The sequence below is a fragment of the Dermacentor albipictus genome, chromosome 3, assembly GCF_038994185.2.
Source record: "Dermacentor albipictus isolate Rhodes 1998 colony chromosome 3, USDA_Dalb.pri_finalv2, whole genome shotgun sequence".
Taxonomy (NCBI): Eukaryota; Metazoa; Arthropoda; class Arachnida; order Ixodida; family Ixodidae; genus Dermacentor; species Dermacentor albipictus.
This window is the reverse complement of record NC_091823.1, coordinates 186,316,087-186,337,274: the sequence shown is the minus strand read 5'-3', so window position 1 is coordinate 186,337,274 and position 21,188 is coordinate 186,316,087. Positions and strand designations below refer to the sequence as shown.

General features: G+C 45.7%; 1 protein-coding gene across 8 annotated transcripts in view; it reads left to right on the top strand.

The window, feature by feature from the left end:
* Positions 1-20,937, top strand: part of Doa (Darkener of apricot) — a 116,183-nt gene extending 95,246 nt beyond the window's left edge. For 6 of the 8 annotated variants that reach the window (XM_070536378.1, XM_070536372.1, XM_070536380.1 and 3 more), the window contains 3 exons: positions 1,843-1,948; positions 14,612-14,790; positions 20,775-20,937. In XM_070536378.1, coding sequence (XP_070392479.1) covers positions 1,843-1,948; positions 14,612-14,790; positions 20,775-20,778 — 289 coding nt within the window. In that variant the 3' untranslated portion in view covers positions 20,779-20,937. The remainder of the gene's footprint in view (positions 1-1,842; positions 1,949-14,611; positions 14,791-20,774) is intronic. The other 2 variants (XM_070536374.1, XM_070536375.1) reach the window with 1 other exon arrangement.
* Positions 20,938-21,188: the final 251 nt, after the last annotated feature.

The window sequence follows — 21,188 nt, the reverse complement described above, 5'->3', positions numbered from 1 at the left end:
AAGCCAAACTGACGCGGAGGACAGAGGGCAGTGGTGGCTGCCTCCTTTCCATCCTACATAACCTCCAAGATTGGATCTTTAGACGCCAATCTTGGAGGCTTCGCAAATCTTGTACAGCTGTTGCTGTTGAGCAACAGGTGGCACGACCAGCACAAAAACGCACCCAATTGGGTGCGTCATAGCTTCGCCCGCACTCAAGAACCCAGAAATAGAAGCTTTCGCCAATGTGTGTTTGGCAGCTTTGTCCATGTGTCCTTTTCCACCGTTGTCCATGTGTGGTCTCAGGCGTGCCTCGTACACTGGAAGCACCTTCCATCCCGATTCTAAGCAAGAAATAGTAAAGAAGCATGTAATACTGAAAAACACATTATTCATTTCCATAAAAAATAAAGGCTATTGAAGACGCCTTAGAGGCAGAGGTTGCCAGTGAAAAAAAAAGAGCTTGCGGCCTGCAGATTATCCTGAGCTCGAGAAAGCGGTTCTCACTTGGAATAAGGAAGTGCATGCGCTGGATGACCACTGAGCCGTCCTGTCCTACTGGCAAAGGCAGGGAACTTCACCCTGCAGCTGGGCTACGATGACTTTGCTGCTTCAGATAGGTGGTTGCACCGTCTTCAAGAACGTTATGACCTTGTTTTCCATGTTGTGTCGGGAAAAATGAAGGCCGTGAACATAGAAACATGTCAAGTTTGGCGCTCCAAAGTGCTTCAAGGCTACGTGGAGAAGTATTCTCCGCAGGACATATTTAAGGCCGACGAAACTGCCTTAGCTTTAAAATTGCTGCCCGCCAAAACCATCAGATATAAAGCTGACAAGCGCATGGGAGGGAAAAATAGTAAAGAATCACTACGTAGATTGCCGCAAAGATGACTGGGACTGAAAAGTTGCTGCGGTTCCTGATTGGCAAATCAAGAAGTCCTCATTGCATCAAGAACATCCGATTTCTCCCAGCAAACTACATGGCCAACAGAAAGGCCTGGACGATGAGGGAATTGTTTGCACACTGGCTAATGAAGATCGACAAGAAATTCGAATGCTGTGGCCGTAAAGTCCTGCTTCTTGTAGACAACTGTTCGGGCCACATGGTCAAGACGAAGGCCGTTGAGGTGGCCTTCCTTCCAGCAAACACAGCAGCAGCGCTGCAGCCCATGGACCAAGGCATCACCAAAAATTTTAATCGATTTATCAGCGCCACATGTTGGAACATTTTATGCAACAACTACCAAGTGACGCTCTCAAGTGCGCTACACGTGCTTGTGCGTGCTTGGCAGCGAGTGACAGTGGTTACGACAGTTAATTGCTACTGCCACTGCAGCTTTGCAAGCTAATGACCCAGCTGCGCTCGAACATGGCGTCGTCGGCCGCATGGCGGACGATTTGGAAGGCCTTGCAGACTACGTCGATGTGGACGCAAGTGCAGTGGTGTGTGGTGCGCTCACAGATGGACATAATTTCTCGTGTAAGAAGCTCGGAACCTGCCTGTGACAAGGAGGAGGAGGACGAAGCACTAGTGCGGCCCTCTGCTGCTGAAGTCATGGCCGGATTGAATGCTCCTTCAAGGAAAAAAAGGCAGACAGCAACCATCAAATTAAAATAAGTAAATTGTTGGCATACCTTACTGCTTCCCAATCGCACTGTACGGTTGTTCTCCTTCACTTTCGTTAGTTTGAACTTTTGTAATTCGAATTGAGGTGGCTTCCCCTTGCAGTTCGAATTAACGAGCTTTTACTGTATTCCAGTTGCTAGCCCGAGGCAACAGATATGAGGCAGCAGTGTGTAAAGCTCTCATCCTGACAGCTCTGAGGTTCTAGCAGTGCAAGTATCTTTACCTTTGGCATTCAGCCATCAACGGGGTTGCAGGACCAAGTACTTCTACCATGGTCGCCTGGATTGGGATGAAAAGAGTTCTGCAGGGCGCTATGTCAAGGAGAACTGCAAGCCGCTTCAGGTGAGCCTCCCAGCATGCAGCGCCTATTCGCACGAGTTTCTTTGAAAATAAAGCAATGTTGCGGTGTCACAGGAACCTCATTGCTGTTAGCAGTTATTCTTTTAACTTGATTTTACATAAAGCTATGCCAAGCCCATTTCGAGCCGTTAAAGGGACCCTGAACCACTTTTTATCGATGTGAAGAAAGACATTTGAAGTAAAGGTAGGCTATTTCAGAACCACTTTGCCGCAAAAATTACTTCGACGCATTCAGCAGAAGCAGAGTTATCGGCATTCAAATATGCCCTAAGCTGTGCTCCCCTTCCTCCTCCAGTGCCTTGCACTGCGAAGGCTACAACGGAGACGTCACTGGGGCACGCAGTTCGAATTTCCGATTTGGTGCCTGTGCCATGCTAAACATAAGCCAAACGCGGCTGTCGTCAGAGAGCCGCAGTGCGCTTAGCCACTGGACTCGCGGCGGCCGCAGTGTAGCCGAGCGCAGCGACTAATAGCAGCCGTGTATTAGAGTGTGCTTTACGACGAAATAGAGCCGACAGAAAAGAGCGAGGATCATAGGGTTTTTCAAGATTGGAGAAAACGGTGACTTAGCGCTCTGCTTGTGAGCTCCATCGACCGCGTGCTACAGCAGAACTTGGCTGAGATGTTCACAACAGCGTATGCTACCTGCGGACTATGTTATTTCGCTAAGCCCGAGGGTGGTTCACGGCTCCTTTAAAGGCACAATGAAATTGAAATTTCCCTTAGGCTAAAAAAAAAGAAGAAAAAAAGAAACTAGGCGGAGGGGGGCTAGTTTCTTTTTTTTTTTAATTTGACATTCTTCATTGCACCACATCTGCAGCCTTGGAGTGACGACTGACACCAGCAAAAGATGCCCAGAGTGGGTGGGGCTATACTAATCCAGGTACAACCAAATTAGGAAGGCCCACTAAGCTTGTACAAAGACACTCCCTCACCAGAACAGAAATTGGCCTCCCTAGTGCAGTATTCGGCCACAACCTCCCTGATATCTGCAATTAACCAATGGCCTTCAGTCCCTAGCAGCTGTGGAGCACTTGACCAAGGCGGCGGTCAGACCGGTAATGCAGCAGAGGGTGCTAAAAATCTCTGGGTCTGGACAGGCTGCCAATGGAAACTGACCCTTGCAACGTTTAACACCCGAACCCTCTCGAGTGAGGCTAGCTTAGTAGGACTCTTCGAGGAACTGTCAGACATTGCTTGGGATATTATCCCAAGCATTATCGAGAGGGTAGCAGTAGTCGTAATCAAACTTGATAAGAGGTATAGATTAAAAGTAGTACAAGCCTACACTCCAACATTCAATTGCGATGATGAGGAAGTAGATCAGTTTTATTAAGATGTTTAATTAGCGATGAGAAAAGTACAAACTCAGTATACAGTAGTAATGGCTGACTTTAATGCAAAAGTGGGGAAAAAGCAGGCGGGTGAACAGGCAAGCGGCAACTGCGGCATCGATTCTAGAAACGCTAAACGAGGGATGCTAGTAAATTTAACAGAACGGAATAAGCTGAGAATAATGAACACCTTCAGGAAATGTAGCAACAGAAAGTGGACCTGGAAATGCCCTAAAGGTGCAACAAGAAATGAAATTGATTTCACACCTTGTGCCGATCCCAGCAGAGAGCAGGATGTAGAAGTGATAGGTAGGGTAAAGTGCAGTGATCATAGGTTATTGAGGGCTAGGATTCATGTCAAATTGAACAGAGAAAGAGCAAAATTGGTCAATAAGAAACAGGTCAACTGAGAGGCAGTAACAGTAAAAGCAGACAAATTTAGGCTGGTATTTCCAAACAAGTATGCAGCATTAGAACAGGGAGATGATGATAATGACATAGAGGTAATGAATGAAACCGTAACGACGTTGGCTTCAGAGGCAGCAATTGAAGACGGAGGCAAGGCACCAAGGCGACCAGTAGGCAAGCTCTCCTAAGTAACAAAGGACTAATAAAGAAACGACAAAGAATGAAAGTTTCCAACTCAAGAGATAAGATAGAATTCGTGAAATTATCAAAACTGATCAACACGACGAAATTAAGTGATATTTGAAATTCTGACGTGAGAAAGACTGAAGAAGCCGTAAGAGATGGACGCAGCCTGAAATCAGTGAGCAGGAAACTTGGCATAGGACAAACCAAGATGTACGCACTGAAAGATAAGCAGGGTAATATCATCAGCAATCTCGAAGGTATAATAAAAGCAGCGGAAGAATTCTATCCTGGCCTGTAGAGTACCCAAAAGACTCGGGCATACTCCATTCAAAACAATAATGAAGAGGATGCAGAAACTCCTCCTATAACTAGAGATGAGGTCAGAAAGGCCTCGCAAGGCATGAAACGGGTAAAAGTGGCAGGAGAGGATGGAATAACAGTTGATTTAATCAAAGATGCAGGCGACATAATGCTAGACAAACTGGCGGCTTTCTACACAAGGTGTCAGTCGACTGCAAGGGTCCCAAAAAACTGGAAGAATGCGAACACTATAATCATCCACAAAAAAGGAGACATTAAAGAATTGAAAAATTATAGGCCCATTAGATTACTCCCAGTACTATATAATATATTTACCAAAATAATCTCCCATAGAAAAAGGCCAGCACTGGAATTTAGTCAACCAAGGGAAAAGGCTAGCTTCAGGAAGGGATACTCTACAACGGATCACATCCATGTCATCAATCATGTTATCGAGAAATCCGCTGAGTACAATAAGCCTCTCTGTATGGCTTTCATAGATAACGAAAAGGCATTTGACTCAGTAGAGATACCAGCAGTCATAGAGGCATTACGTAATCAAGGAGTACAGAACGCTTACGTAAATACCCTGGAAAATATCTACAGAGATTCCACAGCCTCCTTAATTCTACACAAGTAGGTAAATACCTATAAAGAAAGGAGTCAGACAAGGAGACACAGTCTCTCCAATGCTATTCACTGCGTGCTTGGAAGAAGTATTCAAGCTATTAAACTCTGAAGGTTTAGGAGTAAAGATGAGGCGAATACCTCAGCAACCTTCGGTTTGCCGATGACATTGTGCTGTTGAGCAACACTGCGAAAGAGTTACATCAAATGATTGAGGACCTTAACAGGGAAAGTGTAAGGGTGGGATATGCAGAAGACAAAGATAATGATAAATAACCAGACAAGAGAACAAGAGTTCAAGATCGCAAGTCAGCCTCTAGAGTCTGTGAAGGAGTACATTTGCCTAGGTCAACTAATCACAGGGAGCCCTGACCGTGAGAATGAAATTCACAGAACAATAAAAATGGGTTGGATCGCATACGGCAGACATTCTGAGCTCCTGACTGAGAGCTTACCATTATCATTTAAAAGGAAAGTAGACAATCCATGCATTTTACCAGTGTTGACATATGGGGCAGTGACTTGGAGACTGACAAAGAAGCTTGAGAACAAGTTAAGGACCGTGCAAAGAGCGATAAAACGAAGAATGCTAGCCATAACTTTAAGAGACACAAAAGAGAGCAGTTTGGATCATAGAACAAACGGGTATAGATAATATTCTAATAGACATTAAGAGAAAAACATGGCGCTGGGCAGGTCATGTAATGCGCAGATTTGATAACCGTTGGACCATTAGGGTGACAGAATGGGCATGAAGGGAAGCGCAGTAGAAGACGGCAGAAGACTAGGTGGTGCAACGAAATCGGGAAATTTGCGAGTGCTAGTTGGAATTGGTTGGCGCAGGACAGGGATAATTGGAGATCGCAGGGAGAGGCCTTCATCCTGCAGTGAACATAAAATATGATGATGATGATGATGATGATGCGTGGCACATACTATCAATGTAAGCATGGATAAGCCACATGCTGGTAATGTTCCGATTTTCTTATTGGCAGCTTTTCAATAGTCCCTAAACAGACTACACATGCATGTGCCAGTGGGGGATGGTAATGTGGATGTGGTAATGCGGACCATACACACTTGTGCGTCCAGGCGCATCGCTCGGTGAACATTTGCTGGTTGATGGATCTCTCTCTCTCTCTCGTTTGTTCCAATACGTGTTCGAACATGAGTGATGGCCGTGCAGTACACAGAGCTGCGTAGAGGAATACAGAACACATTTTTCGTGCTCTCAAGGCGGAAGCCTGCATAGGCTACATTTCACGAGCACAGTCGCTTACCCGTGCAAGATCTGCATGCCAAATGCTTTCTCAAGATGACTATAAGTACGCTCAGTTCTGTGCAACTACATTCGAAAGATCGGAATGCCAGAAGTGCGAACAAATGGGTTTGCAAATCTTGCGCAGTGGTTGCGGTTGAGCGACAGGTGGCCTGACCACAAAAATGCAGCAAATCAGGTGTGTCGTAGCTTCACCCGCACTCAAGAACCCAGAAATACAAGCCTTCGCCAAAGTGTGTTTGGCACCTTTGTCCCTGCAGTCTCCGTGAGGGTGTGCCTCGTACGCTGGAAGCACCTTCCATACTGATTCTAAGCAAGAAATAGTATTAAAGCGTGTGATACTGAAAGACACACTGCCCATTTTCAAAAAAAAAGTTAAGAAGGCTATTGAAGCGCATGTATATTAGCCAATTTGCGCTGCTGCTTTTATTGGTCACCAGTAAGATCTGCACACCCAAGTAGATATAAATTGCATTGAAGATGTTAAAAAAAAAGAAAGCACTAAGATTCATCAACAACGCATATGGTAGACATGTGTCTGTCACTGATCTACTAAGGCAATCTGAACTCCAGACGCTTCAATCCCGCCGCAAGTTACACCGTTTAAAGCTGCTGCATGGTATTATTAATAATTTAGCAAACATTAATTTTGACTCTTACATGGAATATAACACTTCTCGCCCAACACGCGACAAACACAACTCAACAATAGTAGTGCCAAGATGCTGAACTAAAGCTTACCAGTTTTCTTTCTTTCCAAAAACAATATCAGAATGAAATGGGCTTCCGCGTGACGTGGTCAGCTTGACAAACCAAGATTGCTTTTTATCTGCTGTCGTGTCCCTGTTATAGACGCAGTGTGTTTGTTCATGCTCTTATTTATTTTGCATTTCTCCTTGAGAAACGCAAAATATTTGTTCTTGCTCCTGTTTTTGGTTTTTTATTGTGTGTGCGCTCGCTTTGTTGCATCACATTGTACAGCAATGTATGTTTGTACCACTCCTGCCTTGGCTACCAAATGGCGGCTGGCAGTATTGAATAAATAAATAAAATAAAATGGTAGAAAAAATTGCCGTGCCTTTCAGTTCGTGAAAGTGGTTGAACAGCGAAGCTATGTTAGTTATACTGAGTGTTACATCATGCAAGTCAAGCTTTGCAAGCAGTCTATATTGTAAATCTTGTTTACCATTCTTTCACCTCAATTTCACTTTTGCATGCTTCACGCGTGGTGACCATGCTTTAGAGTGCCTTTTTTTTTTGTTGTTAATTCTCCTAGGGGTATTTAATATGGTTTTTTTTTGCACGTGAAGTTTCTATTTTGGTTCTGCCGTGCTTTTTTTTTCGTGTGCAAGTTGCTTTGCCCCTTTTACATGCCGGTAACGAGAGCAAAGTCTGGCATTTTGGTTCGATTAGTTTGACGATTGACGTGGCTGCCGGCACTTCTTGTGCCAGCAAGAATTGCCAGCAGCCATGCACTCTTAGTATTGCATTTTAATCGCGGGGCACTGTTCGTTGGCTGCAAACCATCGTCATAACATTTCTATCTTTTGCAGCAGGGTGGAATCGTTGATAAATTTGATGCCGATCTGGCTCAATCGGCAAAAATTTCACCTTGTGACAACTGTATAAGATAGCATTCTCACAGGGAAAAAGGGATCACTTGAACCCCTTTTCCCCTGTTGAGCTTTTCTTTTCCTCTCCTGCTAGGTCAAGTGGCTCCTTTTTAGCAAAGTCCGACAACTGCACAGGGTCTGCATAAACAGCTTCGCTGTAAAAGAAGGGGGGGTGGGGAGGGGAAGACTCCCCTGTAGTCGACGTTTACCGTAATGCAAAGCATTGCTGAAATCAATGCAGCACGAAAAGCCGACATGTGCCTTCATGATGGGGCCCGAATGGTCTGAAGCGCACTTTGTTGTTTCGCTTTTGCAAGAAGATCAGCCACCAGGGCGCATGGAGAGCAAAGTTGTATTCAGGTACGGTATCCTCCAATGATCATTTCAGGTGGTATATCACTTCAAGAAATTTTGTACATCTGAGCATTGGATGTGTTGAAGTAGACAAATGGAAGCCTTTCTGACACAGCGCAAGAATTGCTCTCAGCAGGAAGCACATTCTGCATTTGTCATGAAGGAAAATGTGATGTGGTGGCCATCGTGTAGATGCAACAGCAAACGATGCAGCAAAAGGGGCGAAACATTAGAGCACTCTGTGCCAAGCATCTGAGCTACTTCTCATTTTTCACCACAGGTGACTGTAGTTGCCTACTCAGTCTGAGCCAAGGTACTTGGTCACCTCAGTGCGTTCCCGGTCCCCAAACGGAGATTGAACATATCGAGGCTCGTTGAACTACACCCAGATGCAGAAAAAGCGGGCCCTGACTGGAAGCATTAAAAGAACATTGCGAGTGTGCGTGGGCACAGCGCATGAATCGGCTATACTCGCGGACATCCTTTCTCCGCTGTGATGGGAAAAACTACGGAGCTAAAGCAGCGCACCTCTTTCACTGCTGCAGTTTTGTTCATGTTTACTTGCGTGGGAAAAATGGAAAACAATATCCTTTTCGTTTTTACAGCAGGGTGATTAGCAATCAAACATGCATGTCCGCATGATATTTTTTTATTTGTCTGTTTCTTTATGTCGTATAGGAATATTCAAACTGCACGGAACCGAAAATTTTATTCCTGAAAGGCGCTCCCAGCAAGCCAAAAAACTATTTGACGGCACGAGCGTCGTCCTATTGCTTACTACAATATTTTCCAATTTCACAGCCGAATTAAATGTCAGCTAAAAACATTGTGTCGAAAAACATTTCTGCTAATTTTAGTTCGCTTCACAGTAAATTAGTTCCATGCATTTTTTTATGCTGTCCACAAACGGAAAAAATTTTAAATGCCGGCTCTCCCGTAATCGAGAGTAGGGGTGCTATAACGTAAAGCTATTCCAAACTTTTTTGTTCCAGTTCTGCAATTAGCCCCTCCGCAATAGGCCAAACTATTTTTTTGGGACCACTCCCCCTTCACCTGTCTGTCATGCGATGTCATGAAAGCCACGCTAGGACCCAATCTGACGTGACATGTACACACTGATTATGCATGATTCGACTGAATGAAAGAAAAATAATTTCTGATTCGACGCCGTTTCTCCATTAGAGGCGGAGTTGATCAGAAATAACTTTTTTGTTTCTTGACAGAAAGAGCTGAAATTTGGCACACACTGCACATTGCAATAAAGAGACAAATGTAGAATTTCATTAGGATATCTTCATTAGTTTTTGTTTTATAAGAATTTATAAGTTCCTTGCTTGTGGGAAGCCTGGCACAGTAACGAAACACAATAGGGAGCTGGGAATACTTTGCATGTTTGCCCAAATGTCTAATCTACACCAAGACAGTGTTTGATTTTTTTTTAATGCGCTAATAATTTTTTGCTCAACATAACTTGCCCATGGCTATGCTTCACTGCATTGAGCCACATAGTTATTGTGAAATAAATAATGGAAAGATGAAACATTTCAGGACTGTCTTTAAGTACAGCATAGATTGTGGATCGCAACAGAACAAACTGGACTAAAACCGGTCCAGCCATTGTCGTGCTACGCTTTCCACGGTCGAGGTGATTCACACAAAAAAATGCAATTGAGAAAACTGGCTGCAAATTTTTAAAAGCACTGCAAATTTATTAACCAGGGCTGTAATATTTTTAATCATTGCTGTCAGGCATCTTCTTACACTTTTGCCTCTTTGTTTGGTGGGCTTTGGATGCCTTCTTCAGGTGTTCTTTATCCTTTTCTTGAGCCCTCTGGAGTAGTGCATGACCACCATTTTCACTGCCAGACCAAGCCTAGTGTCACAGTGCACAACTACAGAACACTGTTGGCATCTTGGGCACAGAGTTTTAGCAATCAAAGAGGTCATTGCAGAAACCTGCACAATAATGAACTCGCCGTCACAAGGGGCCGAAATTTGTTCTTGGCCCTGCTGGTCCATCAAACTGAACTTCCGCTCAGTTGCGGACACTGCGCGAAGGGAGTCGCGAACACTGCATGCCTGTGCTTCTGCAGTCACCGCTGACACAAAATGCGGCTCGAGGCGCGTCTGAATCATGCGACGTTCGGGCGACGATTTGTCTGGTGAGCCTTGAGTCGCTATATACTGTATGTAGCTCGTCGAAAGTTGGGGCTCACTCGCAGGCTGCATGTCCCTGTCGCACGATGCGTCATAAAGGTACACAGTTTCTGCTGGCGATGGTGACCTTCGACCCATGTCGCCTCCAACAATGCGATCTCAATTGCTGACTCGCGCGGCCGTACGCACAGGTGTGAGAGCTTCCGTTGGCACATTTTCCGGTGGCATGGTTATGAGTGTCGATGTCACAGGGCGATTGTCGGTTTCGCTGCTGGAATCGCATGGTGCAAGATGAAACGGCACATTATCCATGTGTTCAGTCGGGTGCTCCGCTTCTCCCGCTGGCCGCCGTCTTTTTCTTGCCATAGGAAGCTTGCGCTTCCGTTTTCAGAAGGCATGGTTTGTTTAAAATTTCTTTTCGAAGGAGCGACGATCCATCACTGACCTGGGAGCTTTCATAAATCCGAATTCTGCGATTGTCAAACGAAGGAAGACGCCGGCGTGGTTTTCAAAGCAGACAACTGCTGTCCGCTGTGGTTGCCAGCTTGTCCGCTGCTGCAGCTGCAACGAATGGCGAGACTTTCAGCACGGCAACCAATCGGAGGCCCGCTTTCATCGCAGGGCCCGTGTGACCACCTCTAGCAGACCTGCGCTTCTTTTGTGTTTGTGTGTTTGTTACAAGATGGCGACGACCGAAGAATTCAGAAACGGAATGGCAAAACTTCAAGCTTTCGAATGATACCAAGATAGTGGTGTTCGGTGGCGGGAAAGACAAGTTAGGGCTCCGCGAACTGCGGGGATTTCACGCGATTTAAAGCTGTTTTCTTGCCCTACGCACTGAAAAACTAATTTTTTTCGGGCACTTTTAGTGCTTTTTCAGCCAAACCATTTTGATACAATGTAGATAAGGCAATGCAGATACCGGAACGCGTCATTGCCAAAAATCGATCTTCTTTTGCGATTTTCGTGATCTAACCCCCGCGTCCCCCCTTGACTCTGCTATTGGCCAAAAGGTTTGAGGCTGCACCGACTTCACCTGTCTGTCACTCGACGTCAGAAAACCGCGATACTTCTTTCAAGCTCGCAGTCGATAGCATTGGAGAGATTGTGTCTTCTTGTCTGACCCCTTTCTTTATAGGTATCTGCCTACTTTTCTTGTGTAGAATTAAGGAGGCTGTGGAATCTAGTAGATATTTTCCAGTAAGCATTCTGTACTCATTGATTAATGCCTCTATGGCTGCTGGTATCTCTACTGAGTCAAATGCCTTTTCGTTATCTATGAAAGCAATATAGAGAGGCTTATTGTACTCTGGGGATTTCTCGATAACCTGATTGATGACATGGATGTGATCCGTTGTAGAGTATCCCTTCCTGAAGCTAGCCTTTTCCCTTGGTTTACTAAAGTCCAGTGTTGCCCTTATTCTATTGGAGAATATTTTGGTAAATATTTTATATAATACTGGGAGTAAGCTAATGGGCCTATAATTTTTCAATTCTTTAACGTCTGCCTTTTTGTGGATTAGTATAATGTTTGAATTTTTCCACTTTTTTGGGACCCTTGCAGTCGACTGACACCTTGTGTAGAATGCCGCCAGTTTTTCTTCCATTACGTCGCCTCCATCTTTGATTAAATCAACTGTTATTCCACCCTCTCCTGCCACTTTTCCCCGTTTCATGCCTTGCAAGGCCTTTCTGACCTCATCTCTAGTTATAGGAGGAGTTTCTGTATCCTCTTCATTATTGTTTTGAATGGAGTATGCCCGAGTCTTTTGGGTACTGTACAGGCCAGGATAGAATTCTTCCGCTGCTTTTATTATACCTTCGAGATTGCTGATGATATTACCCTGCTTATCTTTCAGTGCGTACATCTTGGTTTGTCCTATGCCAAGTTTCCTTCTCACTGATTTCAGGCTGTGTCCATCTTTTACAGCTTCTTCAGTCTTTCTCACGTCAGAATTTCAAATATCACTTAATTTCGTCGTGTTGATCAGTTTTGATAATTTCACGAATTCTATCTTATCTCTTGAGTTGGAACTTTCATTCTTTGTCGTTTCTTTATTAGGTCCTTTGTTACTTGTAAGAGCTTGCCTACTGGTTGCCTTGGTGTCTTACCTCCGACTTCAATTGCTACCTCTGAAGCCAGCCTCATTACGATTTCATTCCTTACCTCTATGTCGTCATCTCCGTTCTAAGGCTGCATATTTGTTTGGAAATACCAGCCTAAATTTGTCTGCTTTTACCATTACTGCCTCTCAGTTGACCTGTTTCTTATTGACCAATTTTGCTCTTTCTCTGTTCAATTTGAGATATATCCTAGCCCTCAATAACCTGTGATCACTGCACTTTACCCTACCTATCACTTCTACATCCTGCTCTCTGCTGGGATCGGCAGGAGGTGTGAAATCAATTACATTTCTTGTTTCACCATTAGGGCATTTCCAGGTCCACTTTCTGTTGCTACATTTCCCAAAAAAAGGTGTTCATTATTCTCAGCTTATTCCTTTCTGTTAAATTTAGCAGCATCTCTCGTTTAGCGTTCCTAGAATTGACGCTGTAGTTAGCCCTCACTAACCTATGATCACTGCACTTTACCCTACCTATCACTTCTACATCCTGCGCTCTGCTTTGATCGGCAGAAGGTGTGAAATCAATTACATTTCTTGTTTCACCATTCGGGCATTTCCAGGTCCACTTTCTGTTGCTACATTTCCTGAAAAAGGTGTTCATTATTCTCAGCTTATTCCTTTCTGTTAAATTTAGCAGCATCTCTCGTTTAGCGTTTCTAGAATTGATGCTGTAGTTAGCCCTCACTAACCTATGATCACTGCACTTTACCCTTCCTATCACTTCTACATCCTGCACTCTGCTGGGATCGGCAGAAGGTGTGAAATCAACTTCATGTCTTGTTTCACCATTAGGGCTTGTCCAGGTCCACTTTTTGTTGCTACGTTTCCTGAAAAAAGTGTTCATTATTCACAGCTTACTCCTTTCTGTGAACTTTACCAGCATCTCTTGTCTAGAATTTCTAGAATTGACGCCGTAGTTGCCGCTTGCCTGTTCATCCGCCTGCTTTTTCCCCACTTTTGCATTGAAGTCACCCATTACTAGTGTATACCGAGTTTGCACTTTTCTCATTGCTAATTCAACATCTTCATAAAACTGATCTACTTCCTCATCATCGTGACTGGATGTTGGAGCGTAGGCTTGTATTACTTTTAATCTATACCTCTTATCAAGTTTGATTATGACTACTGCTACCCTCTTGTTAATGCTGTAGAATTCGTCAATGTTGCCCGCTATGTCCTTATGGATTAGGAATCTTACCCCGTATTGGTTCTTATCGGGGATACCTCTATAGCAGAGGACATGGCCGTTATTTAGCAATGTGTAAGCCTCACCAGTTCTGATCTCGCTAAGGCCGATAATATCCCATGCAATGTCTGATAGTTCCTCGAAGAGTCCTGCTAAGCTAGCCTCACTCGAGAGGGTTCGGGTGTTAAACGTTGCAAGGGTCAGTTTCTATTGGCGGCCTGTCCGGACCCAGAGATTCTTGGCACACTCTGCTGCGTTACAGGTCTGACCGCCGCAGCTGCTGGGGCTGAGGGCCATTGGTTAATTGTAGATATCATCAGGGAGGTTGCGGCCGAATCCAGCACCAGGGAGGCCAATTCCTGTTCTGATGGGGGAGTGTACTTGTTGAAGCTTAGTGGGCCTTCCTAATTGGGTTGTACCTAGATTAGTGTAGCCCCACTCGCTCTCGGCATCTTTTGCCAGTGTCGGGCATCACTCCAAGCCTGCAGATGAAGTGCATGCAAAATATGCGCGCAAAATTTCACGATTCTGCGGCTGGTCGTTGTTATATCTGATATATTGTAAAAATCAGTATCATTGTAGGGGATTAGGCTTTATTTGAGATAACATCAAGTGCCTTCCAACTGCCGTTTGAATCAAGCGGTATTGCATTCGGAATGAGTCACGGAGGCATTGATAGTGAAGGCAGGGCGGAAAATGGTGGAGCAGTTGTTCGCGGCTTGACTTTACAGCTCTGTAAATAGCGAACCAATTAGCAGGCTTCTGCTGTCCTTGTGAAAGGGTTGGTGCTTTCACAGCTGACCTCACCACAGGACTGCTGTTTACAAATTACCAAGGGGCCATGTTGTGCAACGGCAACTGTTGCCCTACTTTCAGTCGCAACACCTATCTGGTGCTAAGCCATTTTTTCTTGTTCTCGGTAAAAGTAGTAGGAGTACCGTAAATGCTATTAATAGCTTTTCATTGTGCCACAGAAACTCCCCTAAGAACTGCATTTCAGACTGCTGACCGGATTCCAAGGAAGCATTCCTAGGGTGACCCATGTTGCTAACGGCAGCACATATTTGTTGTGCAGCGATACCTGTCCATGGATGACGAAGCAAGCCGGCAGCTCTTCCACCTCATCTCTCAGATGCTGGCATATGAACCATCGCAACGCATCACGCTGCGAGAAGCCCTCGATCATCCCTTCTTTGAGCCACTGCCCGAGGAGGCCAAGTTGCACTTGCATGCCCGTGACCACAGCCTCAGCAGGTTTGCCATTTCCCCACTTGAGGGCTACAAAAAAGTAAAGCTACTAGGCAACTGGCCTTTTTTGTTAGTGCAAATAAATGCTTGCATGAGGACCCTAGTACAAGGTGCTTGCTGGCCTCGTATGTAGAACCCACCAAAAGGCACTGCACATGCCAAGATTGGGAGAATACAAAACACAGTGTTGGATTAGCATGGCATAATAATTTGCTTGTGCCATCTGGAAGAGATTGGCTGGTATCTGTTGTCCTTGCTGAGTTATTGAATCAAAGAAGCACTGGTGTCTGCCAGCATTTTATTAGCTTCCACAAAGCAGCTTTGGACAGGTGCCCAACAAAGTTCCAGTGGCCTTGGGTAACTTTGAAGCATTGTTTCACCATAATGCTTGTTTGAAAGAATGTTTTTATTTGTCATCTCTTTCTTTCAATTTTTTCTGTACTTCTGTCACCATTAAGTGATCAAGTTTGTGTACTTGGATGTGTATGTCAAATTTTGAAGATTTATTATCTTCAGTTTGTGTGTGCTAATTGAAAGTTTCTTCTGGCATTCAAACTTTCCTCACTTTTGGGGCACTTGTGTATGTAATGCAGTGAAACCTTGTTACTGCGAAAACACCACATTAACAAACTTTTTGGAAATTGCCAGCTGACTTATGGTTTCAATGTATAAATACGTCAGTGCTACAAACTTCAGTATACCGAACAGAATAACAATTGTTATTTAGTTTCCGTGTCAGGTTAACACCTCAGTATTTCGAACTGATATTCCGAAATCTGGGGATTCTAAGAGTTCTGTGTATCCTTCACGACAGCCAAAGCTAGCAGATGACAAGGAGCAGACGCTGCGGTGCACAGGTTTGGAAAACATAGGAGATAATTTTGTTTTAATCCATTGTGGAGACATGCTCTGCCCGTGCAAGTATCGCCTAGCAATGGAGGCGAGTCTGTTCCTTTCTGCATGCACCTCTTTCGTTCGTGCTTCTTTCTGCAGCTGTACTAGCTACGCGCGTGGGGAAATGTAAAATGTAATCTCCGAACTCGTGGAGATGCCGCACTTTGCACTTTCCCTATAGTCTCGTTTACACGCACTTGTGCTTAGGAATAGTTGAGGTGCTCGCCTCGAATGACACAGTTGCAGTGTCCATGGCAAGGAATGTGAAAAACAAGCGAACAAAAAACATCGCGCTTTGGAGACTATATGGAGCTTCCTTTTTGTCAGTGGTTTTCTCAGTGTCTACATTGCGTTCGGCACTCTTATTATACAGTCAACGACTGAATTTTCGGACGCCCAAATTTTCGGACATGCCTGATATTTCGGACGTCTTCGCGGCACCGTCACGAACCCCATAGAATCAATGTATAAGGACATCTGAAGTTTCGGACGCTCGAACCCCCCGCCGTCCAATTTTCCGGACTTTTTGACGGACGGAAGGACTTTTGGCTCCTCGCACAGCGCCCTTGTGAAGGAAATCGACTTGCAGCCGAAGCATATCACCGCTCTGAACCACAACTAGCCGAATCTAGCCGTCACACACTGATTTGGTCTGGCCACGCTGGCTATGTTCATCGCCGCACTTCCGCCTTCGGCCAATGCCTCCTTCGGCGGAGTTTCCGGAGCGGCGCCATTTTGTTTGTTTGTTTGCACAGGCCACGTTTTGGCTAGCGTGGTGTGTGGTTGTGCTGTTGTGTCAAATATGCTCTGCGACGCTAGGCCTAGGTGCTTCGACGCTCGTCAGCGAACTCCACTGTTCGCAACTTGAGGATTTCGCTCGTCTTCGATGGCGGCCACTCCGTCTTCGTCGTCCTCGCCGATGGCATCGAAGCGCGGAAAGCAGTAGTACCGTCGGACGACGTGATCAACGACCTCCGCTCTGCTGGGGTTTCCATACCCACGGAAATAACTTTTTAACAGTTTGTTGACGCTGACAATGAGCTCAACTTCTCCGCAGAACTCACTGACGAGGGAATAGTCCGTCAGGTTGTGGGGGATTCAGAAGACTCCGATGTTGAAAATGAGGAGCCAGTGCCTGCGCCGCCTACAAGCGCCGAGTTGACGCGAGCACTGTTGACTCTTATCGGTGTACAGTGCTGATATGACCCTTGCTCAGATCGAGGCGAATATGATCGCATGCAACCAGAACGCCGTCAAAACAACAATCAACAAGTTCTTCAAGCCACTGCAGCAATAACACCGGCTGCTCGACGATGCACATGTACATAATAAACCGGCTGCATACATAGTTTTGCATACAGCAAGTCGTCTGCATACAGAGTTTTTGAACGCCTCTTTTTATAGCCACTTCACTGATGCTGTGGCAGGGTTTCGGAAGCCTGTTACTTCACCCTTTACCTCTAGATCTGAGAAAAAAAGAAAAAGGGTGCGTTTTTTTGCATGCATTCATTTTTTCGGACTGCCTGAATTTTCGGACGTTTTTACGTTCCCTAGAGGGTCCGAAAAATTGGTCGTTGACTGTAGTGTGGTTCGTTTATGTGTGGCAGCACATTCTATGGAAAATAGCAACAACGTGGGCCAAGAGCCAACAGTGACGTTGGCTCCACGTCACTCAGCCAGTGTCGTTGGCTTCGAACTCCACGGGGAACGTAAATAAATCTGAACTGTCGAATGTCTGAAAAAAATGAATGTATTCAAAAAGATTATTTAGGCTTTAAGGCCCCTGTGCAAGGAAGAAGTAGTTGATTATTGTTGCATGCACTTCTGCTTACGTGCAACCAAGTACACCTGTGTTTCTGCCAGTTGTGTGTTGTCTCTGTATGCTAATGCAAGAACTGCAAAAGCTTGAATCAGATCCGCATGTGAAGGCACCAGACACGCGACACATCATCATCCGCGATAGTCTCAGTTTGACGATGGGAGAACTTGCTCACTTGTTTTGTCGTCGTTCATTTCGGCACACGACGACACCACACTGTCGACGTCTGCAAAGTCTTCAAGTGTAACAGCAACAGGAATCAGCACACTGCAGCCTAGCAGGTCATTCGTAATGTCGCGCATTTGAGCTTGTTATGGTAGGCGGCAGTTTAGGCTCGTCAATTGCGGAGCGGAGCCGGGCTCATTCGGACTGCGACTCAAGACTTACAGTCGCCGACTGATTTTTCGGACTCCAAAAATTCGGACATGCTCGATTATTCAGTCTGCTTCGCGGCACCGCCATTCTCCCCCATAGACCATAATGTATACCGTATTTACACAATTGTAAGTCGACCCCCCCATATCGCGTAACAGGAAAAAAAGAGAGAGCATACCCGAGGGCGCATTCGATAACGAAAATTGATTAGTAGCTGACATGTTCACTGGACTACTCGTATTCACTAGTGCTGTCATCGTTGCTGCAGTCCTACAGCGCGTCGTGGTCCAGCGAAATTTCACATCTGGCAAACGACCGCACCACGACATCTTGTGGAACAGCAGCCCACGCCAATGCACCCAACCACACGCAGCCGTCGGGGAGGCTCTTTTGACAGGTCCAGTTGGTGTAATTTCGCGGTATTCTGCCACGAGCCACTCGCACTCGCGGTAGAGCAGGACCTTAAAAGGCGAAGATCCGGGCTTGTTTCATGACCAAGTCGCACTTCACTGGCAGGGATCGATCACGCATTTCAGCGACGTACGCCGCAAGCTTAGCCTACAGCTCCGGAAAGCGTCCAGACTTCGGCACGCTGGAAATTCCTCACTTGCCTTCACAGGTGAAAATTTCGCTTCACTGCAGTTGCCACTCTCACACCCCACCCGTTCAGAAATTGCGGCCCGCTGCGCAGTGATTTGTTTCTTCGGCGTAAAGGATGGCAGCCCTCTTGAATGCTGCTGTGAACGAGTGCCGAACGATTAGTGGTCCTGGAGCACTGATGACGACTGGGGGAGCATAGAAGTAGCACATAGCCGGAATTCGTGTGGAACGCGTCAAACCAATGCCAATGCCTTTCAACAGAGAAAGAGAAACCCGCGAGCGGTGTCTGCTCTTCCATGAACTACCGATACTCCCCGCAAGCGCCGTCGTTCTGAGGGTGCTGCCGCAAATAGAAACAGCGGCACTTCCATCAACTAGTGACCCCCCCCCATGAGTGTTGCGTGCACTGTAAAACTCTAAAAAATGTTGAAAAACCCTTTCAAAAAGCGAAAAAACATGCGGGACAGCCAAAAGATATGGGTAGGGCAATAGAACAAACATAAAATTGTAACTACATTGTAGCTCCCATTGGTCTCGCTTTTCTGGCGGGGCGATCTTTTGGTTTCGATTGTAAGTTAACCCCCAACTTCAGTTTAAAATTTTAAAAAAGTGGTCGACTTACAATCATGTAAATACGGTAACAACTGCCAAAAGTTCGGACACCTTGCAACTTCTCGTCTGATTTTTCTGACACTCCTTGAGCCAACTCGATTGAGATATCCACGCGCCGACTCTGACCGGTGCATGGTTCGACTTGCTGAATGCCATATTTGTTTTGAATACAGTCTCCTTGCTACCCCACAAAGTGGCGCTACTGCAAATCCCCGCTCATCATCGTTTCTGCCTGGTCCATAGCTACAGCAGTTCAGGTCTCAGCTTAGTAAGCCATGTCAAGACAATCCAGCAGCTGATTTGTTTCTTTCTTCGTGCGCGACGCTGCGAATAGGCCACCCTTTTTCGTTTGTGCGACTGGTGACGACGTCGTGATGTTTGCTTTGTGTGCTGTGTCAAGGTTGCGGTGATGCAACGCGGCATACGGAAACATTGCATCAATTGTCTAATGGCGGCAACAGTGCCTGCGCAGACTGCGCTGGGGAATGCCAGAAAGCGGGTTCCGGGAGGCCTAGGATTTGTTGTCTTTCGATGTGCCCCCTTCTGATGTCGAAAATGTTCTGTCGAGACCTGCGCAGTGGTTGCATTGCGATTCTGGAAACAGTCTCATTTGACAGTTTCACAGGTGCTGATACTGACATGCGCAGAACTCGACGACGGCGAGATCACTCGTCAAGTTTATGTTGCGCCGCCGGACGATGACGCACCATGTGCTACGCTGCCGTCGCATGCGGAGTGTGTCCAAGCAGTGACTGTGCTTTCAGCCACCTATAGTGACCGTACGACCCTCTCCGAGATTCAGGCTTATCTGATTGCACCTAAACGGAACAGTGTGCAACGGCGCATTCACGATTTCTTCAAGCCTCTGCTGAGCTGAATAAGTGCGTGTAAATAAAGGATTTCTTTTTTTTTTTTCTTAATCTGTTTTTCGGACACCTGTTTATTCGGACATTTCCGCAGTCTCCGTGAGGTCCGAATAAATGGTCGGCGACTGTATTCGGAGTCGGACTGTGAGGGCACCGTTAGTGCCGTTTCACGGGGACTGTCGATAACTTCGTGAGAAAGACTTTTGAAGCCAGCAGAGTGCTGTCTGGAATGCGTACTAAACAAACAAGCAAGCAAGCACAGGGTAGTGGAACACTGTTCGGAATGCAAATGCAACAAACAAATGCAGCGGGCCATGCACACTGATGCTGGAATAGATCTGATGATCGCGATGTTGACGTGACCTCACAATTCAGGCAATGCCTCCAAGTTTGGCATTTGCAGTTAAATCACTGAGGCACAGTGCTGCGACCAAGGCAAGGCCTCAGGGATTACCATTTGGCATGTAATCTCAGGCTATAATTGATGTCTTGTCAAGGTTACCATGGGAGAAAATGTCGGTAGAGTCGGCGTACGCTACAACCATAATAGAATGTAGAGCTGGCAGCTGTCCGAAATATCAGTTGTCTTTACATGGGAAGTCTGTGGGGCCATTTGTGGTGCCGCAAAGCTGTCCGAGTTAGCAAGCATGTCAGAATTATCAGTGTTAGATTTAGCGGTCGGCGACTGTATAACGGAACGATTTTCGGCGGTCCCGTGTGATTCGTTATATCGAGACTTGACAGTAACAACAGATGACTGTATGTTGTTTATGCATTGCCTATGTCGTGTAGCACTGCTAAGCTGGTTATTTACTACTGTGCAGGTGACTATGAAGCTGGGGGCCCAGTCAGCAGCGGCCTCTGATACACACTGTAGATACACCCCTCCCTGGGAGGACACCGAAAAATGCTGGTGGTTAGCAGGATGCACTCACCACAAGTTGATTTCATTTGTTTTATTGAAATAAATGCTTTTGTCTCATTTAAGTACTGTTTGTGTTTGATTAGCACATTGGTGAAAAAGCAGCTCAATTGAAGAAACACTCGGATAAATTTTTCAGCAAATACAGTAGATCCTCGTTGATACATTCCCGTTACGTGTGTGTTTTAGCGGCGCCAGCATTTGCAACCGAGAATGCAAAAAATTACCCAGTTGGCTTAAGGGGGGAAGTGGGTCTTAAAAATTTTTTTCTTATTTTTGGGTGAATCTTTCATAAACTCCACGTCGTTCATTTCGG